We start from the raw sequence: 13,734 nt of genomic DNA on the forward strand, positions 1-13,734 counted from the left end.
TAAGCTACTCCCGGAGTAAGCACCTCACCCAATTAAGCTACTCCCTGAGTAAGCACCTCACACAATTAAGCTACTCCCTGAGTAAGCACCTCACTCAATTAAGCTACTCCCTGAGTAAGCACCTCACTCAATTAAGCTACTCCCTGAGTAAGCACCTCACTCAATTAAGCTACTCCCTGAGTAAGCACCTCACTCAATTAAGCTACTCCCTGAGTAAGCACCTCACTCAATTAAGCTACTCCCTGAGTAAGCACCTCACTCCATTAAGCTACTCCCTGAGTTAGCACCTCACTCAATTAAGCTACTCCCTGAGTAAGCACCTCACTCAATTAAGCTACTCCCTGAATAAGCACCTCACTCAATTAAGCTACTCCCTGAGTAAGCACCTCACTCAATTAAGCTACTCCCTTAGTAAGCACCTCACTCAATTAAGCTACTCCCTGAGTAAGCACCTCACTCAATTAAGCTACTCCCTGAGTAAGCACCTCACTCAATTAAGCTACTCCCTGAGTAAGCACCTCACTCAATTAAGCTACTCCCTGAGTAAGCACCTCACTCAATTATGCTACTCCCTGAGTAAGCACCTCACTCAATTAAGCTACTCCCTGAGTAAGCACCTCACTCAATTAAGCTACTCCCTGAGTAAGCACCTCACTCAATTAAGCTACTCCCTGAGTAAGCACCTCACTCAATTAAGCTACTAACTGAGTAAGCACCTCACTCAATTATGCTACTCCCTGAGTAAGCACTTCACTCCATTAAGCTACTCCCTGAGTAAGCACCTCACTCAATTAAGCTACTCCCTGAGTAAGCACCTCACTCAATTAAGCTACTCCCGGAGTAAGCACCTCACCCAATTAAGCTACTCCCCGAGTAAGCACCTCACACAATTAAGCTACTCCCTGAGTAAGCACCTCACTCAATTAAGCTACTCCCTGAGTTAGCACCTCACTCAATTAAGCTACTCCCTGAGTTAGCACCTCACTCAATTAAGCTACTCCCTGAGTTAGCACCTCACTCAATTAAGCTACTCCCTGAGTTAGCACCTCACTCAATTAAGCTACTCCCTGAGTTAGAACCTCACTCAATTAAGCTACTCCCTGAGTAAGCACCTCACTCAATTAAGCTACTCCCTGAATAAGCACCTCACTCAATTAAGCTACTCCCTGAATAAGCACCTCACTCAATTATGCTACTAACTGAGTTAGCACCTCACTCAATTAAGCTACTCCCTGAGTTAGCACCTCACTCAATTAAGCTACTCCCTGAATAAGCACCTCACTCAATTAAGCTACTCCCTGAATAAGCACCTCACTCAATTAAGCTACTCCCTGAGTTAGCACCTCACTCAATTAAGCTACTCCCTGAGTTAGCACCTCACTCAATTAAGCTACTCCCTGAGTTAGAACCTCACTCAATTAAGCTACTCCCTGAGTAAGCACCTCACTCAATTAAGCTACTCCCTGAGTAAGCACCTCACTCAATTAAGCTACTCCCTGAATAAGCACCTCACTCAATTAAGCTACTCCCTGAGTTAGCACCTCACTCAATTAAGCTACTCCCTGAGTAAGCACCTCACTCAATTAAGCTACTCCCTTAGTAAGCACCTCACTCAATTAAGCTACTCCCTGAGTAAGCAATTAAGCTACTCCCTGAGTTAGCACCTCACCCAATTAAGCTACTCCCTGAGTTAGCACCTCACTCAATTAAGCTACTCCCTGAGTAAGCACCTCACCCAATTAAGCTACTCCCTGAGTAAGCACCTCACTCAATTAAGCTACTCCCTGAGTAAGCACCTCACTCAATTAAGCTACTCCCTGAGTAAGCACCTCACTCAATTAAGCTACTCCCTGAGTAAGCACCTCACTCAATTAAGCTACTCCCTGAGTAAGCACCTCACTCAATTAAGCTACTCCCTGAGTAAGCACCTCACTCAATTAAGCTACTCCCTGAGTTAGCACCTCACTCAATTAAGCTACTCCCTGAGTTAGCACCTCACTCAATTAAGCTACTCCCTGAGTAAGCACCTCACTCAATTAAGCTACTCCCTGAATAAGCACCTCACTCAATTAAGCTACTCCCTGAGTAAGCACCTCACTCAATTAAGCTACTCCCTGAGTAAGCACCTCACTCAATTAAGCTACTCCCTGAGTAAGCACCTCACACAATTAAGCTACTCCCTGAGTAAGCATCTCACACAATTAAGCTACTCCCTGAGTAAGCACCTCACCCAATTAAGCTACTCCCTGAGTAAGCACCTCACTCCATTAAGCTACTAACTGAGTAAGCACCTCACTCAATTAAGCTACTCCCTGAGTTAGCACCTCACTCAATTAAGCTACTCCCTGAGTTAGCACCTCACTCAATTAAGCTACTCCCTGAGTAAGCACCTCACTCAATTAAGCTACTCCCTGAATAAGCACCTCACTCAATTAAGCTACTCCCTGAGTAAGCACCTCACTCAATTAAGCTACTCCCTTAGTAAGCACCTCACTCAATTAAGCTACTCCCTGAGTAAGCAATTAAGCTACTCCCTGAGTTAGCACCTCACCCAATTAAGCTACTCCCTGAGTTAGCACCTCACTCAATTAAGCTACTCCCTGAGTAAGCACCTCACTCAATTAAGCTACTCCCTGAGTAAGCACCTCACTCAATTAAGCTACTCCCTGAGTAAGCACCTCACTCAATTAAGCCGTTCTCTGATTGAGCGCCTTGCCTTGTATGGGGCATGAAATTTTTTTTTAAAAAGTACTAAGTGCTTATTCAAGCAATTTTGGGAACAAACATCACCCTGCATATATTGTTGTTACAGTGCTGTGGCATTCTTATATTAAGCATAGCAAGCAACAACTACAAACATTGTTGACTGCAAACTCCTCTTTTAGCTGCCCTTATGTAGATCATAGGTACCATGCATTTATTAAATAATATTAACATTTTTTATGCTGTTTTCTAAAATCCAAATGCAGTTCAAACTTTCTTCATTATACTGTATTCTTCTTAGAAAGTTTAAAAAGATAACTTGAAAGTAAGGAGTACAGTACAGGTATTGGTAATCTGCTAAAATAAACCATCATCAAATTTATTATTTTTTCAAGTTCTTTGACAATAAACAGCATATATTCCATCAACAGGCAACCAAACCTGCCAGAGATCTGCTTGTTCAGAGAGATCGGAAGAAGTTTTTTGCAAAGTATTCAACTGTTAGTCAGGATCTTGAAAAGTGCCTAGACTTTTTGCTACTTCTGAGTGACTCGGTGTCGTCTACAAATGAAGAAGAGCAATCAGGTGCAATGTTTTATTGTCTTTCTATAATTTCTTTTAAATACAGCTCATGCATAATGTAAATGCTGTTTGAGCATAATTGATAAATATAAGATAATGTACACCCTTGCATTGGAACCTATTATTGAGTTGTGGGGTTGTGCCCTGTATAGCTATCATACTGTCTTTGGACAAATACATACATGAACTAAAGCTATGTTCTAATACGTAATGTTATAAGTCCCTCTTGGAGGCCTCATGTGAGTCTAGTGAGGTTTAAAAACAGATGACTTTTTGATTGTTTTAGGGAGTAAGATTTCATCTTCCACCCTTCTTTCTATGGTTGTCTTAAATCTGTGCTCGCATTTCCTTACAGGTTCAAGTGATGAGGATGATGTAGCTGAAGGTGAGTGTGAACCAAGTGGCCATAAAACACCCAGACAGTGTGAAGGCAATAGAGACAGCAAAGAAGAAGAAAATTCACCAGGAACCAAAGCCAAAGATGGTAAGTAGGACTTACTTTTGTATGATTTAAAGGTTCTTTTTCAGCCGCCATTTTGTCATCCTGGCGAAATACCAGGTGCAAGAAAGCATCTGTTGCTATGGGGAAGTTTTGCCACATTTTCGATTAAAATTGGTAAATAACACTTTGTATAAAATTTTGGTTCTGGATTGCAATTTCAAAAAATGAATTTCTAATTTGTCATCAGATTTTGAATACAACAATGAAAGGTTTGGCTGACCTTGACTAGATGTCTTAGAGACGACAAGATAATAGGGGTGCTATTAGAACATTTTATTTGCTTCTTCTTAGATCAATCAAAGAGGAAGGTTCAAGGAGTCCAAGAATCTAAGAAAACTGTTAAAGAACCATTTACTAGTAAAGAGAAGGCTAGCACAAATTTAAAGGAGCATGCCAGTTTGAAGGATGAAAATAATCTTGTTGTGCGAGATGAGAATGAGAAGGAAATCTCCAGTGAAAGTAGAAATATAACAGTACCATCAACTAAATATCATGACCATAAGTCCATCACAAATGAAGAAGGGCTCTCAACAGCCCTCAAACAAAAGTCTGTATCCAGTTCCATTCAAGGAAAATCTACATCAAGCAGAGAAGAATCTTCTTGCAAGAGAACATCTCCATCTAGTAAGTCTATGAAAACAAGTGCAGTAAAAGAGCCAACATCTAAAGGCTCATCCCCTCAGTCACAGCAAAGACAGACTGAAGAACCTAAAGAAAAAGCTGTCTTGATACCAAGAAAAAATCCTCCAGGCTTCCAGCAAGCAAAGTCCAAGGCTGAGGTGTATTCAAGGGTTCAAAGACTTGGCAAGAGAACCCCTGTTGCATCTACATTTAGAGATCGCAAGGTGGCCACTGCTACTCACAAGGCAACTGTTCAGAAAGGTTTGTTGTTGTTATTGTGCCACCAAAAGCCAGAGCATCGTGTGTTTGCTGCTAAAAAGCAGTGCGCTAGTTGTTTTTTTTTAAGTGGACTACACATCTCTAATTTAAAATACTAGATGATTGGCGTGAAAATAGGACCTTTATAAGACCTTTTGGTAATGTTTTTTTTGTTTTTCTAGTCTATCTAAAGCCATACCCACTGGCTGATGGTACCAGCTTAAAGGTTATAGTTACTGAGGTTATAAGCCCATGGGAATTATGGCTTCAGCCCATAAACACAGAGTTTGACCTTCTTATGGAGAAAATGTGGTAAGTGCCATCAGTAAAAAAGAACTGTTAACAGTGAAAATATACAAATCCATTTGGTTGTTTGAATGTCTTGCACCTGTGATTTGTTGATATTCAGCATTTACTTATCAGCATGGAATTTGCCACTGCAGCAAGAGGGGGCTACAAAGGTGGCCTCTCCACACCACCCTCTGTGGGGGATTTCTGCTGTGCAAGGTTCACTGAAGATGACACTTGGTACCGTGTTCAAGTTATTTCCATCAGCCAATCAGATGACACTGATGTCCAGCAAGTTATGGGTATGTGTAGTACACTTTAACAATTACTGTAAGTCACCATACAGCTGTTCATTTTGTTGTCAGTCCATTAGTCCATTGCTATAACCCCTAAAGGGGCCGGGGGGCTTGTGCCTCCCAGTTATTTTCTAGAATTATAAGGAAATGACTAGTAAGGACTCCCAGTTTTCTTTATGTCTTTTATGTTTCTATGTCTCTGCATCATCCCCCCCTCCCTCCCCAGTATGTTCAGGTCCATTATGGCCCTGCAGTCTTCCAATCAGTCAGTCAGTCTTCCATCGTTGCTTGGTTATCGGTCAGTCTGTCGGTCATGTTTGTTTGATCATTTAGGTAGAGTACTTTTTATGTCTTCTGAATATCTCAGATATCCGTGGGCGTTATCTCTCATCCAGTAGTACAACAAGTACAGGCAGCTTGGATGACTTATCTGGAGTGACTGTTGAAGTATTGTGTGTTGATGATGGCAACAGAGAGAAGCTACCTTTGAGTAGACTTAGACCACTTCCAGATGCCTTCACGGTCCTTCCTTGTCAGGCTGTTTGCTGTGCACTGTCTGGGATACAACCTATACGATCACCTGAGAAAACACAGAAAAGTAAGGGACATGAGTTTAAAAAGTTCTCATTGTTTATTTTTCTTTGTTATTTGGAAGTTAACTTCAATAATGTTCTTGCCTTTTTTGGTTGAGAGATTGTGCGTAAACTTGCAGAGAGTTCTTATTTGTTGTTTCATGACAGTCATTGTTAATAGGCCCCCTGCCACTTCTTGCCCCAGTCTCCTATAGACCATTTAGTCAAGCTAGACGTGTCCTGCTTATTCACCCTGTGACTATTTTCAGTTGTATAAAAAGCCTTCAAAAAGGGAGCTCAGATGAGGTTACTTTTTCCATTTGCAGGCTTTTGATTTTGAATTCAATTGTTGTTACATCAAAATACGCATATCTGGGAAATTGTTATCATTAGATAACCATTTCGAGATAACAGCCTTGTCTTGAGTTTGCAAAAATGGTCACAAAAAGAAGCTTAATGGATTATTTCCAGGTGCCATCGGCTGACTACATTATGTCCTTTTTAATAAGGAACTCAAAAATAATTTATTTCCAGGTAACTCTGTCTGGGATGGGCCTGCCATCAACTGGCTGAAGAACAAAGTATTTGGCAACACTCTTATAGCATACCTGTCTACTACCAAGGGTCCCAGTGGATCTCTACTCATAGCAGAGCTCTACCTTCCAAGTGCAGCAAAGTCCAAAGGATCAGGAAATCCAGACACACTACCTGGTCTTCAGTTCAGTATCTCTCATCAAATGGTCAATGCTGGTATGGCAAAGCTTGTCCAACAAACCACACCGTGTGATAGTCCAGATTTGAGCCCAAATTCCATGTCCAGTGAAGGGTATAAGGAGACTAGGCAATCACTGGCTGGTGTAAGTGAAGGTGTGGCAAAGCCTGAAGAAGGTGTTTCAACCCAGCAGCACTCGGTGTCAGGAGAGCCAGACACTTTGCGAAAGTCAGTAACACAATTTTCAATGGATAAAGGTGATACCATAATTTTACCAAATGACTCAGAGAAAACACAGATAGTGGCAAATCTTATCCATGACAATTCAACTATGCTACCAGCTGACCAGCCTCTGCAACCAAGTGGCTCTTCTGTGCTGATTGCTTCATATGAACAGAAGACTTGGGAGATTGATGGAACCATGCGTCAAGCACCGGATGGCAGCAGTTTCTCGGAAAGTAAGTGCTTGATTCAGAACAGTGTTTGCAATATAGGATGTGATAATGGTGCTACTTTTGATTACTGCCATTTTTTTCTAGTACCACCACAAGGACTGGAGATGCCTCAGGTGCAGATGTGTCTGCGGGTGATGATGGCAGAGGTGACCACACCCAGTGAGTTCTATGTGCACCTCATTACCCCTGAGGCGGGCTTGTTGGACATACTCATGGATGAGTTACAGCAGTATTACTCAGGTACTAGCACCAGTAATAATTATATGGACTTTGATGCGGCAATGACGATCGCTAGGACGGCGTGACCGAGGAAAACAGTTTAGCACTTGATGAAATATTCCAAAATCCTGTAGTTTCAATAAAATTACCTAGACTTTATACTCAAGAACAAACAGAAATTTACCTATATCTTTATTTCTACAATAGCTAAAAGGAAAAGGTTAGTTTCTACTCCAATCCTCCACATCCCTTAATTTCATGTCATGGTTTGGCAGACAGAACATATTTTCAAGATTTTCAAGTGCGACCTTGAATTTCCGAATCAACTTCCTTTTATCGACATGCAATATTGATAACGATGGTTGTCTTTGATTTGTAGGACCTGACTCCAATGTGCCAATGGACTACCAGCTAGAGATTGGAGAATTCTGCTGCGCCAAATTCTCTGAAGACGGCCGCTGGTACAGAGCAAATGTTTGTGATGTCAGAATCACTTCAGAAGGGAGGGATAGTGATGACATGTTCGAGCCAGTGAGGGAGATGCAGGTTAAAGCTGAGATTCAAGTGTTTTATATTGACTTTGGTAACATAGAGTGGGTGGACATGAGCGATACCCGTCCTCTCCTGGCTCGGTTCATGATGGTACCGGGATTTGCTGTCAAGTGTCGCCTTGCTGGCGTTCAACCTCTAGAGTGCCAAGGTAGGAATCAAATAGAGGCAGCCTTTATTTTGCTTAGGTAGGAATAAACCAAATAATATTTATATTTTCAAATACATATAACCGAACGACCTATTTCACCAAATAATTCATGTATCGTAACCTGCAATGTCTCAAGCGTAACGTAGACTTGGTTGAATCCTGGTCTGTGTTAACGTTTAGAGGAACACAAACAAGAATGCTAACAAATCTTCTATACTTGTTTTATTTTTATTTACGCTTATTTGCTTTTTTTTGATACCCATGATGCACTTCGGGTTACGACACAGATTCTCCTGGTGCAACATTTAAAATAGGTATATCTGTATCAGATATCTTCATATCTGTATCTGTATGTCTTCATGGAAATATATCCTTTTTCCTTTGATTATGGATGGATAAATTTAGGTGCAAATAAAAGGAGTACCGAATTTTCTGGTCGAACGAATTGGCAGATCCAGGGGGGTTCTATTGGGAGCTCCCCGCCCCCTCCTGAGAAACCGGGAAGCTTCGCTCAATTTTTTTGTATTTTTCGTGATGTTAGGGCCACTTCAAACCAATTGGCAGATAAGATAAATATTCCACCTACTGTATGCAAAAAGCACAAAAGGTCGGAAATAGCCGAAATTTGCATGCGGCAACTTTGCAAAAAAATAACTCTTCAATGGAATACAATATGAAAAAAATGAGAGCCCATTTTGAAGATTGATATGTGCTGATGGAAGACGTATTGCGTTAACCTAGGCGCGAAGCAAGGGTACCAACCGAAGACAACAGTATGATTTTGCGTATTTCCGCCCTAACTAAAAAACAAAAAACTCCTTATTGAGAAAAAGCCATGGGTAGATGCTCAATTATATTACGAATCTTAGTATGTGCAGTTTTTTGTTATTACAAAAATCTGACACGCGCATTTAATTTAATTTCTAGCGCGACACAGTCGCGTAGGTGAACCGTAACCTTAATGATTTACGTTACTATTTTGCTTTATTTGAGCAGATGAAAACCTTGAGAAAAATGCACCACCTATTACCTCAGATTCAAGCAAGTCTAGCACTGAGGAAGCCACACCCTTCCGCCAATCAACATCAGAAGAGTCTCCTCAAAAGGCTCCAGCACAGTTTAAAGTGGTGGAGAAACCGGCCACCTTTACCAGCCCGCGAAAACGCACTCGGGGGAAGACGAAGATGAGACCTAAGGTGGTGAATGATGAGAGTGTCATCATCCGTGCTGCGGGGGACGAGTCTTACGACAGCGATCTCAGTGAGACATCCTTACTACTGGAACTCCCCGAGAAACAAGGCTTAGACACGAGGCTGGTGGGAGATAATAGCAGTGGTGACGGCGGTGAAGCCTTACCGGTAATGATTTACAGTACTCTTGTAGGGTGTGGCACTTGATAAATTATTTTTAATTTAACGAGCAATACTTATCGTATGAATTGAGGTTTTCAATTCAAAAGCGTTCTTTTGGAGTTAGGAGTGCAAACTTCTTTAGACTGAGCAAAATAACTTCAGGTCTGTAAGTTGTTGTTGTACAGTCCGAAGCGTAAAGCACTGCATAAGCGGAGCACCATTGGTATAGAAAGTTGTAGACGATGCGATAAAGCTCCCGTGGTCACGACGGGTGCGCCGTCATGTCTGTCTGTTTATACGTTTGTTGGTATCCATAATAAAATCCATACTGATTGATCGAGATGATAGGCGGGATTTTTAGTCTCGTTGTCGTACTAGGCAGATTCATTTCGAGTTTCTGTCTGGCTCAGCACAAACTTGCGTTTGCAGCTCGGTGTTGAGTTCTTATGGTGAAGATATCTCTTCTGACTGCCGTATCTCTCCTCTTAAAGCAAAAATATTTTCAGCACGTTTTCTTTAGTCTTTTTTGTATTATCGTTCTATTGGCCATATTTAAGATCTTCCATGGAAAACGCAAGGTTCTAAAACCAGCTTGAAGCCATTGTCTTGATTATACAATTTATAAAACAAGAGCTCTGACAACAAAAACAATCATTTGACTTTTGAATGACAAAGCAGGCTCTACCGATTGACCCCGGTACGATTTTCTTCACGGTTTTGCTATGATTGCGAATATTGCTTCTTTGGATTTTGCTTCGACTCCACAGTTAGTAAAAAAAAAATATTCATTACTTTTCACCCTTAGGCAATGGCCAAATCTATATATCGTTCTCTTCATTTTACATCGCGGGTGATTTTATTGTGTGGCGTTCCAGGAGAAGTACCTGACCCCCAGCCCCGATAAGGCGCTGCCTCCCCCTCTCGCCGTACTAGGAGAAGATCGTAATCGTAAGTGGTCCCACGCGGCTACCGAGCTCTTCAAGGGTCTGACTGGAGATGACAAGTCTCTGATGGGTCTGATGGTACCATGGGACCCCCAGGTCTATTCTCAGGTACAAGTGACTGCAAGGATGATAATGATGATAAGATTATTGTAATGATGCACCGATGATATTGGTAGTTGTGTTGTAGGTGGTGAATGCTCGTTTCGGCGCCCACTTCCCAATAAGCTCCCCCAATAAGGCGCAAAATATTAACAAGCATCCTCTTCAAATAAATCCCCCTTCCAAAGGCAAGGCTTTTTTATCACCCACACGTTACTCTTTTATTTTTGAACAACGTACTGAAGACGCGTTCAGAACTATTTGTTGGAGTTGTTCTTGTTACACGTCTCTCTGTTCAATAAGTTAGAGCATCATTTTTTGTTGAATTTAGTACTTGAAATAAAAAAAATGACAGTTATCCGACTAGTACTGAAATAAGCAATCTGCTCCGAATAAGCGCCGCCCTTAGGATCCTTGTAAGCCACACCTAGACAACTCATTAGGAAAAATTTCGGAATAAAATCTCAAAACAAAGTTTGATATTTATCAATTTCAATTAAAAACATCGCGAGAGCTTTCCCAGACCAGCCGATGGAAATAGATGCTTTCTCGCATTTGTAATTTTCCTAAGATGACATAATGGCGACTGATCCTTTTATGTCGGGACTTCAGGTGTTCTGCTCGATGGCACCCGTCTACAGTCCACGTGCAGTAGGCGTCACATACAGGCGCCCCACCCTCGTATTGGAGCTGTACGACACAACAGAAGACGAGGATATTCACATCAACCAAGTGCTAATCGACACCGGGCTTGCCGAGCCATGTGAGGAGAACCTACAGGTGGATCTAACACCTACTGACAACGGCACTGATGAAGGTTCAGTTCACTATCATTATTTTCATCACCACATTTATGGTCATAATCATTATTAGCGATGTTATCATTCATATAAACTGTGTAGCAGAACATTGTGCCTCAACTAACGGTCTGAAAAGACCCAATATAATTGCCAATTCAAATTGATTCAGCCAGTGACTGCCATTTTGTTTACAGTAAGCTTCCATTCCTTTCCTTTGAATGCTTTACTGATTACAGCCATGTCAACAAATGAAGCAAATTTGATGAGCGGGGCGGCAGTAACGATATGGCGCGGCATGGCTCGGACTATACTTGTCTCTATCATCCTTGCTTGTGCCCCTGTACTTAAACAAACAGTTCTCTTGCTATTGATTGCTGGCATAGCATGTTTAATTATTACAATCGTTGCTGTATATTGTATTGTGTTGCAGTGGAAACCACTAAGAAGGTAAAGGTGACACTATCAGAACTTGAGAAAGCCGCAGAGAGGATTTCCGGAACAGGTATCTGTGTTCCATTACATAGGAAATACGTCAGGTCTTTTAGCTTTGTCAACCTTTATACATTTATTGTGAAAAAGGAAATACGTCACATTGTTTAGCCTTGTCAACCTACATTACTTGCTGCATAGGAAATGGGTCAGATTTTCTAGATAGATTGGGGAACATTGGTGCACTTCTCCAAGAAAATGCATCAGTCTTTTAACCTAGATGTCTCTAAGAAAAATTAGCCTGCGTAGCATGCACGTCGCAGGTATAATGTAAAGCACATCTTAACATCCTGATTACCACAGGGAGTCCACTACTTAGCGACTCTGGTGACTCTGACGATGAGGCGTATCAGCGCTGGAACCCCATGATGGAGGACTACATTTCATCACGAAACTCGTACCGCACCGACGTGGACGACGCCGAGGTCGCCATCCTAGGATACAGTAAGTGATGATACTCAATGTTTTACTAGGGCCAGTAGCAATAAGGTGAATTACCGGTGATTAAAAAGTTCTATTCTGTCATCTTAGTAAAATACCAAGTGTGAGAAAGCATCCATTTCCATCGACTGATTCGGGGAAGCTGTTGTGAGATTTTCAACATAACACTGTTTGGGAATTTTTAAAATAGTATTCAATATTAATGAAAGCAATAACAACAGGGTGGCGACTAGTGGTCTTTTAAAAGCACAACTTTTGCAATGATATCGGTTAAGTTTTCCCCTTTATATTTTTCAGAGTCCCGTGACTTGAAGGTCTGTCGCTTTTTCAAATCCAAGACTTCTACGTGTTGGCGAGGAGACAACTGCGAATTTCTGCACCTTAAAGAAGGTACTTCGACAAGTAGTCCTCTGAGATCTTTGCAAATGATTCTTCAGTGGTTTTGAGATTGAAACGCATTAATTGGCACTAAAATTATAGAGTAGACAACATTAAAAACGGTGCAATGAGACTATAACATGGATCATTTCCAGGCGAGCAGCCGAAGTTTGAGGTTCAGGCATACTGTAATAATATCAGCTCATCTGTGGAGCTGCCGGAAGTCGGCACGTGGGTGGCCGTCCGGGTCACGGCCATCATGAACCCCGGACACTTCTGGATCCAGTTTCCTTGTGGATCAGAATCTATAGAGAAAAAGATCATCGAAGGTAATTGCATTTCACTATCACGTCTAGACCAAAGAATCTGAATTCGATATTTATTTCTTGTTTTCGCGTTGTCAGCCCGCTCTGGTGCTCTAATCGCAGCTGATCCCAATGAAGAACAAGAGGACCTTGACGCGATGATGAAACGTATGAGGTGAGAAATGGTTGGCGTGCAAATCATATAAGCTTCCTAATGAAACATGGACATTTACAGCATGGCCTTAGGAGCGCTTTATGTGCAATAGAGACATTTTAATATAATAGCTTATACGTATGTCCCCCCTTGTCAAACAATTCTATGCCCAGAGGCAGGAAGCGCCTGCTGTACATTCTCTTTCTCCTTACCTGCGGTTGAACCCTCGTCATGTGTTGAGGTTAACCACTAGCCATGGATTGATGTTAAACGCTAACCATATGGATTGAAGTTAAACCCTAGCCGTGAATTGAAGTTAAACCCTAGCCATGAATTGAAGTTAAACCCTAGCCATGAATTGAAGTGTAACCCTAGCCATGAATTGAAGTTAAACAAGAGAGCATAAGATAAGAGAGGGACACTTTGGTATTACCCGCGCGCCATGTCGATTCCGAATCCGGCTATTTTTAGTAACCGCCACCCCACCACTGCGCGTGAGCATTTTTACTCACCCTACCCCCGCTCTTTGGCATTAACAGCTTGTTGTTTGCCGCTATTTTGTGACATGAAACCGAAAAAAACACCCTATTTGCACAAATACCATCGAAAATGTCATTCTAGTATCAAGGATACGGGTAGTTGTTCGAGGATTGCAAGATTTCCAAAACGAGACTTCATTCAAAATCAAGAGTGGAAAACCTCGTGCTTCAATCACCGTTTTTGCCCTAACTTGCTGCTTCTTCGTGGTTTCTCAACATTCATTATCTTCCTAATGGTCAAACGAAATCTGTAAGTTAGACATTAGATATAATATTGATTTTTGTGAATATTCCGGTGAATTTAGAAGGAATCCAAGAAAAATAC

At 41.6% G+C, this 13,734-nt stretch overlaps 1 protein-coding gene across 2 annotated transcripts in view; it reads left to right on the top strand.

Moving 5' to 3' along the window:
• Positions 1-13,734, top strand: part of LOC5507515 — a 29,344-nt gene that overhangs the window by 3,501 nt on the left and 12,109 nt on the right. Inside the window, exons 3-19 of one of the 2 annotated variants that reach the window (XM_032376163.2) lie at positions 3,135-3,288; positions 3,641-3,769; positions 4,079-4,669; positions 4,849-4,978; positions 5,090-5,256; positions 5,618-5,848; positions 6,357-6,992; positions 7,074-7,229; positions 7,588-7,908; positions 8,905-9,266; positions 10,136-10,312; positions 10,916-11,120; positions 11,537-11,605; positions 11,896-12,036; positions 12,331-12,423; positions 12,567-12,740; positions 12,816-12,891. In XM_032376163.2, the coding sequence (XP_032232054.2) occupies positions 3,135-3,288; positions 3,641-3,769; positions 4,079-4,669; positions 4,849-4,978; positions 5,090-5,256; positions 5,618-5,848; positions 6,357-6,992; positions 7,074-7,229; positions 7,588-7,908; positions 8,905-9,266; positions 10,136-10,312; positions 10,916-11,120; positions 11,537-11,605; positions 11,896-12,036; positions 12,331-12,423; positions 12,567-12,740; positions 12,816-12,891 (3,812 nt within the window). Of the gene's footprint in view, positions 1-3,134; positions 3,289-3,640; positions 3,770-4,078; positions 4,670-4,848; positions 4,979-5,089; positions 5,257-5,617; positions 5,849-6,356; positions 6,993-7,073; positions 7,230-7,587; positions 7,909-8,904; positions 9,267-10,135; positions 10,313-10,915; positions 11,121-11,533; positions 11,606-11,895; positions 12,037-12,330; positions 12,424-12,566; positions 12,741-12,815; positions 12,892-13,734 lie in introns of both variants that reach the window. The other variant, XM_032376162.2, reaches the window with a different exon arrangement.

This window comes from Nematostella vectensis, chromosome 1 (assembly GCF_932526225.1).
Source record: "Nematostella vectensis chromosome 1, jaNemVect1.1, whole genome shotgun sequence".
Classification (NCBI taxonomy): Eukaryota; Metazoa; Cnidaria; class Anthozoa; order Actiniaria; family Edwardsiidae; genus Nematostella; species Nematostella vectensis.